The sequence below is a fragment of the Girardinichthys multiradiatus genome, chromosome 9, assembly GCF_021462225.1.
Source record: "Girardinichthys multiradiatus isolate DD_20200921_A chromosome 9, DD_fGirMul_XY1, whole genome shotgun sequence".
Taxonomy (NCBI): Eukaryota; Metazoa; Chordata; class Actinopteri; order Cyprinodontiformes; family Goodeidae; genus Girardinichthys; species Girardinichthys multiradiatus.
Window position 1 is genome coordinate 46,282,165 of NC_061802.1, and position 15,477 is coordinate 46,297,641.

At 42.8% G+C, this 15,477-nt stretch overlaps 1 protein-coding gene across 9 annotated transcripts in view; it reads right to left on the minus strand.

The window, feature by feature from the left end:
* ect2 (epithelial cell transforming 2) overlaps positions 1 to 15,477 on the minus strand; it is a 53,886-nt gene that overhangs the window by 8,627 nt on the left and 29,782 nt on the right. For all 9 annotated transcript variants that reach the window (XM_047375594.1, XM_047375601.1, XM_047375598.1 and 6 more), the window contains 3 exons: positions 13,776 to 13,930; positions 12,701 to 12,808; positions 10,298 to 10,432 (listed from right to left, as the gene is read on the minus strand). In XM_047375594.1, the coding sequence (XP_047231550.1) occupies positions 10,298 to 10,432; positions 12,701 to 12,808; positions 13,776 to 13,930 (398 nt within the window). The remainder of the gene's footprint in view (positions 1 to 10,297; positions 10,433 to 12,700; positions 12,809 to 13,775; positions 13,931 to 15,477) is intronic.

Sequence of the window (15,477 nt, forward strand, 5' to 3'; positions counted from 1 at the left end):
GTGTTGATCATGACTGTTTAATTATTGTGGGAGACATCTAATTTATCAAAAATAATAAACACATCCCTTTAGTCAGAGGTTCCCCCCCAGGCCCTGAAAACAGCAATTATCAAACCTCTATTGAAAAAGAGCCATTTGGACAAGCTGCTACTACAGAACTACAGGACTATATCAAACCTCCCCTTCATCAGTAAGATTATTGAAAAAGCTGTGTTTCAACAGTTAAACAACTTCCTAACAATGACCAACCTCTTCGATGTCTTCCAGTCAGGCTTCCGTGCTCACCACAGTACCCATTCAAGCGCTGGGTAAATGCATAGAAGAAATCAATGCATGGATGTGCCAAAATGTTCTTCAACTGAATCAAAACAAAACTGAAGTAATAATCTTTGGACCAAAGGAAGAACGTTTAGAAGTTAGCACAGAGCTTCAGTTAATACAGCTAGAAACCACCAGTCAGGCTCGAAACCTGGGTGTAATGATGGATTCAGACCTGAACCTTCAGAGACACATAAAGGTAGTAACAAGGTCAGCCTTCTATCGCCTAAAGAACAACTCCAGGATTAAAGGACTAATGTCTCAGCAGGACCTTGAAAAACTAATTCATGCGTTCATCTTTAGTAGAACTCATTACTGCAACGGTGTCTTCACAGGTCTGCCTAAAAAGTAAATAAGACAGCTGCAGTTGATCCACAACGCTGCTGCCTGCGTCCTCACTAGAACTAAGAAAGTGGAGCACATCACCCCGGTTCTAAAGTCCCTACACTGGCTCCCTGTAGCTCAGAGAAGACTTTAAAATACATCTGTTTATAAATCTATAAATCACTGCATGGCTTAGCACCAAAATACATTACAGACTTCTTGTCAGTGTATCAACCACCCAGACCTATCAGGTGTTCTGGCTCAAATCTACTCTGCATACCCAGAACCAGAACCAAACATGGGGAAGCAGCTATTAGTTCTTATGCTCCACTAATCTGGAATAAACTCCCAGAAAACTGTAAAAGCGCCGAATCCCTAAATTGCTTTAAATCAAGATTAAAAACCTATTTGTTTAGAGTGGCCTTTAACTGTGCCATTTAGGCATGATTAGTTACGTTTTCAGTCCAATTTTCCTTTCATTTTCTTGTCCATCATTCTATTCTCTTTATTTTATTTTAATTACCTCTGTTTAATTTTCTGTATCATTGTAATGTTTTTCTTTATGTACACCGCCTTGAGTGCCTTGTTGCTGAAAAGCACTATATAAATAAACTTGACTTTAGCAGTGTTAAGGGTGTCCTTATACTAAAGAGTGTGATTAATGTATATTTCCTTGTGGACAGTGAGGCCAGTTTTTATGTATAAGCGCTCAAGTTGGCGACCCTGGACTTGAGCTCCTGAAGTTCAGGAGTGAACCAAGGCGAGTATGAAAGTAACTGCTCTGGATTTGTTGGGGGAAGAGAGTTTGAAAGATTTTGAAGGTCAATATTGTAAAAGTGAACAAAATCATCAGGCATATGAAGAGTGTTACGACGGGGTAAGATGTTAATAGCAGATGATAGTGTTATGTCAATGTCCTTAATATTGGGGAAGAATAGCGTACGGGGTATGTTAGTTTTCATTAATGTGAGCTTCATAAGTTCAAGTTGACTACTAGAGTTTGATTATAGCTGATGTGCCCTTTTATGAGACTGGGGGGGAGGGAGTGTGAATGTTGTGGGTGAGAAACAATCATAAATAGGGCGTGTCTTGCACACAGACTTGACAATGTCACAACCAAAGTAATCAAGAAGGTTCAGTGGCTAGGAGGCTTTAGCAATGCTGCAGAGTGTTGGACCACTTGTTTGCTGAGTATTGGACTATCTGCACATTGTTGGACGTCATTGTGCCTCTCCAATGGCATCGGCCATTTTGTATCCAGGACAGCCCGCTACTACATATCCCGTCGAGCACTGCGACTGATATGACGAGCGTCCCAAGTCTGACGTCACAGGACGCTATGTATGAAGGCGCTCATTTTGAACATACGCCTTCAGCTGGAGATCGTGACCCGATCACCAACATCTGAAGCAGCACCTGGAGAAGAGTCCTGAGTGGATTTCATTTATTCTCTCTCGTTGGCCAACGAACAATTCATAACTGAGGTTTCTGGACCAGGAAGGCCAGAAATCTCACTTTGCCGATCGAAGACGTGAGTTTAACACGTAACTAAAAACACGGAGTTCGAGGAAACGAACCGCCACCGTGTTTTCATCCCAAGTCGACTTTTAATGGTCAGATCATATTTTTCCCTTTTCGTCAAGAAGGCCAAAGGACGAGGACTGACCGCTTTCTTGGAGTTTAACTGCGGATGCGCAGCAACACTTCAAACACCCCCCATCCCTCTTTCCCTCTCACTCGCTGCCCCAGAAGGAGCTTCACCAAGTAAAACCCATCTTTTATTTTAATCTTTTATTTTTGTTTATTGAAACTTTGATGTGTTGCTTTGATATCTGGAGCCGCTGCGTTCCTAGCTTTGTGCGTGTTTTACCATCTGAGAGCCGCGCAGGTGCGCGGTAAGACTGGACTGTTAAAATAACTTCATGGTGAAATTCTCCATTTTCCTTTGTCTCCAATCTCACTGCTCGCTAGCTTGCCGCCAAAAGCTTTATAACTCTTTGTCTGCTCAGGAGTTGGGGGAAGTTTTATGATCAGGACATCACTGAGTACACTCACTCTCCACTCACCACCACACCCCTTTTCAGATTCTCATTCCTTCCCTTTAGCCATAACTGCTGGAAGATTCAATACACACCCACTGCTGTTTGCTTTATTTTGCTTAGTTAGATGTGTTACCCTTGTTATGTAGAATTTTGCATGTTGAGTAGGTGAAGATTAATAAATATTCACATAGATAAAAAGAGAGCGTTTTGTGTTCATTGTGTGCAAAAAGTGATTCGTCAGTCAAGATAAGGTTACAGTTCCACACGTTTCGGCAGAAACGGTCGATTAAACAGTGACATCTCCGGCAACAGTTATTAATTATTACGGAGTATTTAACGGTTGTAATTGTCAAAGGCGTTGAGCCACAATTACAACACCAGAAACATCTCTGGTCTCGATTCATAAATGAGGATTTTGGTTAAGAAATTGATTTTGTCAAATTATGATTTTTAATTATAATTATTGATCAAGATTAATTAATCAATAATCATAACCCCCAACAAGAGCATGTCTGACTGTGAATCTGATGGTGGGGATGTGGGCAACTTCGCATTTTAGAATGAAAACGTTGTCACAAGTTCTTCAAGCGATGCAGCTGCTCTTGCACCAGTAAATCCTCCCCTCCAAAGATGCACCAGGAGACAGGCGGTTATGTGATTGAGCAGGACAGTTCAAATGCAGAGGCTACATCAGATGAGTAAGACACAACGCATGTTAACCCTCCTCGTAGCAAAAAACAAAAAGTAGCTAATGTGGGTATAACAGCTGAATCCACAGAGAAGGCAAAAGATGGCACTGTGTGGTTCCACCACAAAGTTGGAGACTTTTCTGCTCATGAAACTCTACTAACAGCATTTAATGGATCTGGAGGGCCAACAGATTTTGCAAGACGCAAAATCACGTGTTGCCTTCAAAGCTTTCTGTGTTCGGTGGACAACACCATGTTGTTGACCATCAGAAACTGCACAGTCCACGAGAGGGGCTCGAAGGGTTGCCAAGGGCTATGTTGGTTCCATGCAATTCATGTGGGCCAATAGATTTATCAACCCAGATATCAAAGCCATAATGCCCCGTAACCGTAACCGCTTTTTTGAAATAAAGCGGTACCTTTGCTTCAACAACAAGGACACCCACAAGGAACGCATACAAACGGACAAATTTGCAGATATTTCAGGCATCTGTCAGGCAAAGTCAGTTAAAAAGCCTGGATTTGGCTTGGGTGGCTGGTAAACAGTCGCAAAAATAGTTGGTGTGGGGCCTTATATTTAGGTCACAGTTGACCGTTCAAATTATACGACATCAGGCACAGTCACATGCGAGACTTTCCAGCTGTCCTAGAAGAGTATTGCGATATCTCCACCACAACCCGAGACTCTCGGCTGGCAGATGTAAACAAAGCCGGGTGGACAGCTGTCATTTAGTTTTAAAAAAAAGTCATAACGCTGTTGCCATGTTTCCATCAAGCATTGAAACACCGACTTATTGTCATGGAAGAGATCTTGGACGAGCTGCCCTTCCCCGTGAGCAAACACATACTTGGAGGATCAAAATTGAGGATGAAATTCTCTTGTTTGACAGTTGAGTTAGCACTAGCCGACCTAGTGAGGGCTAGCAGACTGTGGTTTACAAACACAGCCAGGGCTATGAGGAGGACATAAGCAGTTACTCTAGGAGAGCTGGAAAGGGCCATCAGGGGTCATTAATCCATTGGCAGGATCATTATCTGCTCCTCTGTAGAAGGAGTAATGCTAGAGCCCTACAAAGGTGCCCTCTTGTGTGAATGTCTCAGACCAAACCACTAGAAACACTTCATGATTGTAGCTCAAGGTCAAAAAATCCTCTACTAGGGCCTGTGCTCACTGCCTGGCAATGTGGAGCTCAACTGGTATTTGCCAGAGAATACTGGAATTGGGCGGTTTGGCAACAGCGCCCTGACTGAATTGCGCTGCTCAATGTGGCAGCAGGTTGGAGTAGCTCTGTTACTTTTGTTTCTGATTGATCCTTTTTTGGGAACTCTTCCTCTTGTGGTGGATACATTTGATTTTTTTTGGATGACTGTCCTCTCCGGTGTAGGATGCTGTGCAGGCTGGAGGATTTTTCCTAATACTTTTCTACTTTTGGACATTTGTTATGATGCATTGCCAAGGCAACGGGGTTGTTTCTTACAACCGGGAGCAGCTGATTAATATCTCAAAAGCTCAAATAATACTTCAACCCCAAATCCCTGATGAGTTGAAAAGGAGACACCGTGGATGCAGAGCAGGAGCAAAGAAAAGAGAGACAAGGATGAAACCATCTCTTCCGTCGATTATGATGGGCAATGTGAGATCGTTGGGAAACAGGTTGGATGAACTCCAAGCCCTACAAAGGACCCAGCCAGAGTACCGGGCATGCAGTATTATGTGTTTTACTGAGACATGGCTGCAGGATCAAATCCCTGACACCAGCGTCTCTCTGCCGGGCTTTTTAACCATACGAGCAGACAGAGATTTAAAGAGGAGCGGCAAATGTAAAGGAGGTGGACTGGCAGTACTTGTGGACAACAGATGGTGTAATCCAGGACATGTAACTGTGAAGTGTCATCTCTGCAGTCCAGATATTGAACTGTTGGCATTAAGTTTCCATCCATATTATTTACCCAGAGAGTTCACCAGTGTTATTTTGGCAACAGTTTACGTTCCACCTTCTGCTGTTGCAGACACTGCATGTGATGCCATCAGCTCAGTTGTTGCTAAGCTACAGACACAAAACCCCAATGCATTTGTGGCAATTTCTGGTGATTTTAACCATGCTTCACTCTCTGCTACACTTCCAACGTTTCAACAAGGACTCATACATCTCTACAGCAAGACCTCCTCTAGGCAAATCAGATCACAATCTTGTTTTTCCGCTCAAAATATAAGCCCCTTGTTCAGAGGCAACCTGTAATAAAGAGGACTGGGGGAAAATGGTCACAGGAAGCTGAAGAAGCTCTGCAAGGTTGCTTTGAGGCTACAGACTGGAACGCACTGTTCCAGCCACATGGAGAGGACATCAATGCCATGACTGAGTGTGTAACCGACTATATAAACTTCTGTGTGGATAACACTATCCCCACCAGAACGGTGAGATGCTTCCCCAATAACAAACCTTGGATCACCAGTGACCTGAAGGACCTGCTTTACAAGAAAAAAAGGGCCTACAGAGAGGGAGACAGAATTATTGAGGAGTATACAGAAGCAACTTAAAGTCAAGATAAGAGACAGCAAGGAGGTGTACAAGAAGAAGCTGGAGAGCAAGCTCCAGCAAAACAATATCAGAGATGTGTGGTCAGGGATGAAGAAGATCACAGGCTTCAAGCAGAAGGATGATCAGACCAATGGAGGTCTGGACAGAGCCAGTTAACTGAACACATTCTTCAATAGGTTCAGTTCAGAAACAAGCTCAGCATCCTCTTCTCCTGCTCACGGCCAAACAGACATGCCCCCCTCCTTTGAACCACAGCTGTCCAGTAACACCTCAAATGTTTTATTTTCCACCTCAGCCATGGACAATTATGCTTCTACATGTTTGCCTTCAACCATATCAGAAGATGCTGATGCTCCCTTTACCTCCCCCTTCCACCTGTATGTCTCAAGAAGTCCGTTGAAGAGACAACTGGAAAGATTGAATCGGAATAAGGCTGGAGGTCCAGATCATGTCAGCCCTAGAGTCCTGAAGGCCTGTGCAGAGCAGCTCTGTGGGATTCTGCAGCACCTCTCCAACCTTAGCCTGGCCCAGAAGAAGGTTCTGGTGTTGTGGAAGACGTCCTGTCTTGTTACGGTACCAAAGAAAACTCAATCATCAGTCCTCAATTACTATAAACCTGATGCCCTGACATCCCACATCATGAAAGTCCTACAGACTCCTGTTGGCCCACCTGAGTAAGCAAACAGTAAACCATCAGGACCCCCTTCAGTTTGCTTATCGCTGTGGAATTGGAGTTGAAGATGCCATCATACACCTGCTTCAACAAACCCACTGTCATCTGGACAAAGCCAGCAGCACTGTGAGGATCATGTTCTTTGATTTCTCCAGTGCATTTAATACAATTCAACCTGATTTGCTTTGTCAGAAACTCCAGAAGACTCAGGTGGAGGCCTCAACAATCTCCTGGATCAAAGACTACCTGACAAACAGACCACAGTTTGTGAGACTGAAGGGTTGTGAGTCTAACCAGGTAGTCCGCAACACAGGAGCACCACAGGGGACTGTACTCTCACCATTCCTTTTCACTCTGTACACCTCAGACTTCCAGTACAAGACAGACTCCTGTCATATGCAGAAATACTCGGATGATTCTGCAGTCGTGGTGTGGATCAGAGATGGACAAGAAGCTGAGTACAGGAAGGTGGTGGACCGCTTTGTGGCATGGTGTGGAAACAATCATCTCATCTTGAACGTGAAAACAAAGGAGATGATTATAGATTTTAAGAGGAACAGGAATAAGTCTAAAACTATTTCCATCATGGGAGAAGAAGTGGAGATGGCGGAGGAGTATAAATACGTCGGTGTTCACCTGGACAACAGACTGGAGTGGAGATGCAACTGTGAAGCCATCTACAAGAAGGGACAGAGCAGACTGTACTTCTTGAGGAAGCTTAGGTCCTTTGGTGTTTGCAGCAAGATGCTTCATATCTTCTATAAGTCTGTTGTGGAGAGTGTGATCTCTTCTGCCATCATCTGCTGGGGAAGCAGCGTCAGAGCCAGGGAATTAAAAAAGCTCAACAAGCTGATAAAGAAGGCTGGCTCTGTTCTGGGGACTCCTCTGGAACCTCTGGAGATCATTGGGCAAAGAAGGATTCTTCATAAAATGAAAAACATTATGGAGAACCCTGAGCATCCTCTTCATGAGACTGTCCTACAACAACAGAGTGTCTTCAGTCAGAGGCTTCTTCAGATGTGCTGTAAGAGAGACCTCTACAGGAGATCCTTCCTGCCCACAGCCATCAGCATCTACAATGGTTCCTTGAAGAAACCTTCATAATGAGCTACAACAACATTTAATTTCCCTTTGGGAATAATAAAGTATTTTTTAATTGAATTTGAATTGACAGCGCCTTGTTCTTTTCAAAGATGAGAGCAGGCTCACTCTGAGCTCCTGTGACAGATATAAAAGGGTCTGAAGAAGCTGCGGTAATTGTTATGCTGCCCGCAGCATTGTTCAGCATGGTATGGTGGTGGGTCAATATTGGATCTGGGAGGAGTTACCCCAGGACATCAGTCATTTTCATAAGGACCATGCTCCCAACGTTGTCGGGCATGCATACTAGCATTTGGTGGTCATACAAACTACTGAGTACCATTTTGAGTTGCTGCAATGACATTTCAGCCAATTCCACTAACCTGCAGCATCAGTTTTTCAGTTTAAAGTTCTCAATGGGATGATAATTTTAATCAAATGATGTGGCAATCAAAGTGTTCCTGTAATTTGTTTGAGCAGTATATAAAACTAATTTAGGTAGTTTCATTTAGGATTGTTCTAAATACTTGCAGTGGGTATTGTAACTATTTAGAGCCTACTGGAAAACAATTTTTTCTAAACTTCCTTAAACACAAATCCACCAGAAATGTTTTTTTTAACTAGGGCATTTTAACATCCATCCATCCATTTTCTATACCCGCTTCTTCCGTACAGGGTCACGGGGGAGCTGGTGCATATCTCCAGCGGTCTATGGGCGAGAGGCATCATCACATGGCAACACTTAGACAAACAACCATACACACACCGTTACACCTAAAGGCAATTTTGGACTGTGGGAGGAAGCCGGAGTACCTGGAGAGAAACCACGCATGGACTGGGAGACCATGTAAACTCCATGCAGAAAGAACCTATGACCTTCTTGCTGCAAGTCAACAGTGCTACCAACTGCGCCACCATAAGGTTGCACAATGTATCAAAACATGGCAGTATCACAATATGCATATAACAAAGAACTGACTGGAGCACAATAATCGTGAGTTAATTATTCATGTACCAGGCACTATGTGCCTGTAATATATTTGCTGACACTTGCTTAATACGTTTTAGAAAGTAAAGAGGTGGTAAGGTGGTCAAATCATTAAGTAACTACAAGCAAGATGCACTGTTGCCAAAATGGCAAACATCAACCAGAAGCAACGTGTTAAAAAAAAAAACTTTTATTCAAACAGAACAAAATTTTTTTTTGTTTTTTTTCTGTGCTCTATGTTTGCTATGAATCCAAAGCAGAAAGAAATACTTTTTATTTGGGTATTTGACGCAAGTCATATGATTGGAGACATTCATCAATATTTTGTTTTCACCAAGCCGTTCGCACTTCACTGTTTCATATGGCAGCTAATCGTGTTTTGATCTATTCAGATTACTGGTCTGTGAAAGGTATAAACACTGGTTGAACTAAATCTTCCCAAAGTGTTTTGCTAATGTTAACCAAAACATTACAAACACAACAAGGCCCCTTTAATATTGAAACTTTAGCTTCTGTTAACTACATGATTTTGTCTGACAATCTTTATTGATCTGGCAACCACTACCAGACAGAGATCTGAAAAAAAGGATGAGAAATCATAGTAGACACCTGTAAACATTTCACAATATAGACCAAATCTCAGTGTGCATCCACTTTCAGGCTGTGTCTAAACAGAGGTTCATAAATAGTGTTCTACTTTAGCAAAGAGGAATTCATTCAGTTTCTAACCAACAGATCTTTCTGTGACATCTACTCCATGAAGCCTTTTGTTCAGACTGAAACCTATGAAAGCCATTCTGCTGAGCAACAATGTATCTCCCTCAGTCCAGATAGCGAAAGTGACAGCAGTTGTGCCTAACCCCTTTCTGCTGAACTGTCCAAAAAAAAGAGATTTTATCTGATTAGACATGATGCTCAATGAGAGCCACAAGACTCAGTGAGAAGCTTCCACTCACAATATATTTCTGGCAATGCTTTCTCCAGAAAGAGCTTCAGAAGAGAAAAGCCTCATTCATGAGGAGGTGAACAACAGACACATTTCCTGCTAGTAAAACAGGGGCTTTTTCTTTCCTGTTTGGACCAATGAAGAAACTTAGTAGAATCCAAATGCACGATAAAAGCATGCCAGTCTTCTTTTCACTGTTGACATATTCCAGATAATTGAGGGTGGAAATATAGATGTCTAACACAGGATTCCTTTCATAGGTAACTATCATTATCAGCAAGACAAAATTCATCAGGAACGATTAAGTCAAAATTTGTATGAAGTTAGATCCATGATGCTCCATCTTCTTAGCAGTGTTTTTCTTGAAATGTGTCCACAGCAAATATTAAATAAAAAACCAAAGCATATCAGCCAGCTGTTTGTGGCAACAACAATAAAATAATCTCTTAAAAATAGGTCCACTCGATGTTAATCAAGACCAACAGTCTTGTTCAAGGAATGGTGTCCCAGAGTTAAGAAACACAGACTAACATTTATGATCCTGGAGAAAGTTTGATGTACCTACAAGATGATAATCCCAACCCACATCCACTAAGTGGTTGAGGAAACTAAACAGATGAATAAAGATTCACTTTGTGATCAGCTGGATGAAGAACAATTTACTGTATCTCTTAGACTGATTCATAAGAAGACTTACAGCCAGTGTCGAGCTGCTACAGACCCGGTTTTCACAGCTCCATCGCTGGCTTTTCTCATCCGGAGTGGTGTTGGCCAAGAAAGCCCTTTGGATCGCACGCTTGGGGGTCTTAGTAAAAGAAAACGCCCTTGTTACCTAAACAAAAGAAGAAAAACATTTTTTCTGAAGGCAAGTCTGTTAGTTTCCATAAAAATAATATGGTTCATTTTCCCATTTAAATTGAAGAGTAGTGAAATTAATCATAACACAACAAAAACTAGTTTGGAAGTTACCAATCAGGTTCTACAGGATTTAAAATGACTTTTAAAGCTGGATTTTATGAACTTGTGAGTTATATGTATATATACACACACACATAATATATATTATATATATATATATATATATATATATATATACATACATACATACACACAGAGGGCTTGGACAATGAAACTGAAACACCTGGTTTTAGACCACAATAATTTATTAGTATGGTGTAGGGCCTCCTTTTGCGGCCAATACAGCGTCAATTTGTCTTGGGAATGACATATACAAGTCCTGCACAGTGGTCAGAAGGATTTTAAGCCATTCTTCTTGCAGGATAGTGGTCAGGTCACTACGTGATACTGGTGGAGGAAAACGTTTCCTGACTCGCTCCTCCAAAACACCCCAAAGTGGCTCAATAATATTTAGATCTGGTGACTGTGCAGGCCATGGGAGATGTTCAACTTCACTTTCATGTTCATCAAACCAATCTTTCACCAGTCTTGCTGTGTGTATTGGTGCATTGTCATCCTGATACACGGCACCGCCTTCAGGATACAATGTTTGAACCATTGGATGCACATGGTCCTCAAGAATGGTTCGGTAGTCCTTGGCAGTGACGCGCCCATCTAGCACAAGTATTGGGCCAAGGGAATGTCATGATATGGCAGCCCAAACCATTACTGATCCACCCCCATGCTTCACTATGGTTATGCAACAGTCTGGGTGGTACGCTTCTTTGGGGCTTCTCCACACCGTAACTCTCCTGGATGTGGGGAAAACAGTAAAGGTGGACTCATCAGAGAACAATACATGTTTCACATTGTCCACAGCCCAAGATTTTCACTCCTTGCACCATTGAAACCAACGTTTGGCATTGGCATGAGTGACCAAAGGTTTGGCTATAGCAGCCTGCCGTGTATATTGACCCTGTGGAGCTCCCAACGGACAGTTCTGGTGGAAACAGGAGAGTTGAGGTGCACATTTAATTCTGCCGTGATTTGGGCAGCTGTGGTTTTATGTTTTTTGGATACAATCCGGGTTAGCACCCGAACATCCCTTTCAGACAGCTTCCTCTTGCGTCCACAGTTAATCCTGTTGGATGTGGTTCGTCCTTCTTGGTGGTATGCTGACATTACCATGGATACCGTGGCTCTTGATACATCACAAAGACTTGCTGTCTTGTTCACAGATGCTCCAGCAAGACGTGCACCAACAATTTGTCCTCTTTTGTACTCTGGTATGTCACCCATAATGTTGTGTGCATTTAAATATTTTGAGTAAAACTGTGCTCTTACCCTGCTAATTGAACCTTCACACTCTGCTCTTACTGGTGCAATGTGCAATCAATGAAGACCAGCTACCAGGCTGGTCCAATTTAGCCATGAAACCTCCCACACTAAAATGACAGGTGTTTCAGTTTCATTGTCCAACCCCTGTATGTATGTGTGTTTATTATATATATATAGATATATATATATATATACACCGTATATATATATATATTTCTCCCACAGTCCAAAGAGGTTAATCGGTCTAAATTGCCCTTAGGTATTGTGTGTTGCCCTGCGATGGACTGGCGGCCTGTCCAGGGTGTACCCCGCCACTCGCCCGTAGACTGCTGGAGATAGGCACCAGCCTCCCCACAACGGAATAGGCGGTAGAAAATGACTAACTGAATTATACTTTTTCATAAATATTCATTTATCAATAATTATGATCCTTGCAGCTAGAAGGCAAAAGTGGAAGTCCCCTCTTCCACTTACTCACTTAGAGATGTAATGTCTTTTCCTTAGACTCAGTGTATTGGTTTACAGCATAACTGTTAAAATGTGGGATCCCTTCCATCAAGAGTCTTTCTTTTCCGGGTGTGGCAGATTGAGACTCTTTAATAGCATTCATTACTATTGCTATTATTTTTTGTACTAAAATTTTCCTATATTTTTATTAAGTGGACAACTTGGGGCGAGGGTTGGTGAGGGTCATATATGAAATCATTTTTTGTTCAGTTGTAAATATCCATATTCAATGTCTTGTATATTAGTAATTTATAAACCTATAAATAAAAGAATTCACTATTAATGGGATTGCTGCTCATCATATATAGATTGTACTTATTTGCAGCTGCCAGTTACAGTCATGTGAATTAACTATTACCTTTTTGGAGGTCTTCTTAATGGCTCTGGATGCTTTGCTCAGTGTGCTGTCCATATCTTTTGTGCTGACCTGCAGTGAGTCTGGGTCTGTGCACTGAATAAGATCCTCCTGGTTACAAGACAAAAATTAACACAACTCTTAATCTGATCAATCTAAACCTGGAGGGTAAAAGCAGTGCAGATGGATACAGCAGAACAAACGAGTGGAAACATAGCAGCAAAATAGAACGTGAGGTGGAATTCACTAACAGTGGGAAATTTGTCTCTGCAGAGGGTTTTTTAACAAGAGAACTTCTGCCTTGTTGGTATTCACACTGCAACACTGACCCAGTGAAAAAAAAAATAAAAAAAATCAGGTATTCAGCTGTGGAGTGACAGAACAAATAAAAGACAACACCGCCCCCTGCTGCCTGCTCGGCTCAATACATCAACTTAGACGGTTTCATTGTCTTAGTAATTAGTCAGTCCAATTCATACTGCCAAGGCCCTTCTTCATATTACAATCTCCACAAAAATCACTTGACATCAGATACCCACTCTGTGATAGATGCTGGCATGTTGATTTGTTTCTATGAAGACTCCCAGCAGTATCAGTCATCAGAAGGGTCTACATCCAGTTTGAATTATGGAGCCTTTCTATTGCTTTTACTGAGCAGCTCCCAGACTCCTTATCTCACACACACAGAATGAAAGTGTTTCAGGATCATTACCACATATCCGTGTTAACAGATAGTTCACCCTGTATAACAACAGTCTCCAACACGTTATAAGATGAAATGGCTCAAAACACCAAATGTCGCAAAAAATATACCCAGAAATCTTGTGGAAATCTGCAGTTGACCTTGAACATCAACAACTAACAGAACTGGTACTAAAACACTTCTTCCAGTCTGATGAAAAAACATGACTACATTAATTTGCTTTCTATGAGGAAAACGTTGCTTGAACTATGAGAAAAGGGAAGAACTGTAATAATTGTCATCCTCAGCAACTCGTTTTTCCAATGTGTCGGAATTTTCATTTTCCTTAATTTGTCTGTGTGAAAGAGTGTGTTTTCTGTAAGTGTGACATCTCACCGCATCAGCTTTGCAGATGGTGTTGGCAACATGACGACACAGTGTACGCAGCCAGTCACTTTTAACCATTTCCTCTCCAGGCAATTGGAAGCTGAACAACAAGTTTTCCTGTTCAGTGGGAGGGCGAACCACCAAGGCAAATGCATTTACACAGTCTGAGGAGGAGAAGAGGAGAATGGACACTGATGGGGAAGCATGATGAAGAATTTAGATTTGATTACAGGGGATGAAAGGAAGCTAACAGTATATCAGTCAACAAAGGAGAAAATTTCATAAGTGTAAAAAAGACTCAGAGATGATAACATGGGAGAAGAAATGGTTTAAAACAGAGAATAATTGCAAAGCTGGAAAGCATGAGGTGTTAAAACAAAGATCTAACCCCCAGAATCCTGTGAGCACCCAAAACAAACTGAAAATGTATAAAACAAGGGTGTAAAAAAAAAATGTTCAGTCCATCTTCCTCTTCTGTTGGTCAGAAAGCCAATTTGAACCTCTGGCTGCTCCATAGGTTAAACCATAGAGTCCAACAGCATCCAGTCAGGTGAGTGTTGAGCATTTTATTTATTTTGTATTTTCATGTCTGGAGAAGTTTTCAGTTTGGGATTGTGTTTTATTTTAAAATAAAAAATTCATGTAAACAATCCCAGGGTGAAAATAAACTTCTATGTCAGTCAGTCCTGCAAGGGTGTAACTTGGTGGGTTTGCTTGTTGCCCCCCCCAGCTCAGCTGTCTCGTGTTGGGGTTTACCCCGGTAGATGAGAGCGTCTCATCTTTGCGCCTTCGGGTTGGAGACAGGTGTTTGACTGTCGTTTCAGCCTACAGGCCGAGTGGTGGTGTGGAGTACCTGGCCTTCTTGGCGACCCTATCAGGGATGCTGCATAGTGCCCCTCCCAGGGACTCCTGAGCCGGCTGACCGTGAGGCCAAAAACTTGGGCCTGGGAGGAGTTTGGTGAGGCCATGGAGAAGGACTACCTGTTTGCCTCCAAGCGATTCTTGCAAACCGTCCGGCGCCTCAGGAGGGGGAAGCAGTGCTTCGCCAACACTGTTTACAGTGGGGGTGGGGAGCTGGGGACATTATCGGGCAGGGAATGAATACTTTGAGGATCTTTTCAATCCTGTCGTCATGCAGTCTCTGGTGGAAACAGAGGCGGGGGACTCCACAGTGGCAGGGCTTCAGGGATGGATGAGATCCACCCTGAGTACCTCAAGTCTCTGGATGTTGTAGGGCTGTCATGGTTGACACGCCTCTTCAACATTGCGTGGCGGTCGAGGACAGTGCCTCTGGACTGGCAGACTGGGGTGGTGGTCCCCCTACATAAGAAGGGTGATTGGAGGGTGTGTTCCAACTATAGAAGGATCACATTCCTCAGCCTCCCTGGTAAAGCCGATGCTAGGGTATTGGGGAGGAGAGTTCGGCCGATAGTCGAACCTCGGCTTCAGGAGGAGCAGTGTGGTTTTCGTCCCAGACGTGGAACACTGGACCAGCTCTATACCCTCTACAGGGTGCTCGAGGGTTTATGGGAGTTTGCCCAACCTGTCCACATGTGTTTTGTGGACATGGTAATAGCATTTGACTGTGTCCCTTGTGGTGCCCTGTGGGGGGTGCTCCAGGGCAGTCAGGGCCCTTTATTAGGGGCCATCCGGTCTCTGTACAAACGGAGCAAGAGTTTGGTCCGCATTGCCGGCACTAAGTCGGACCTGT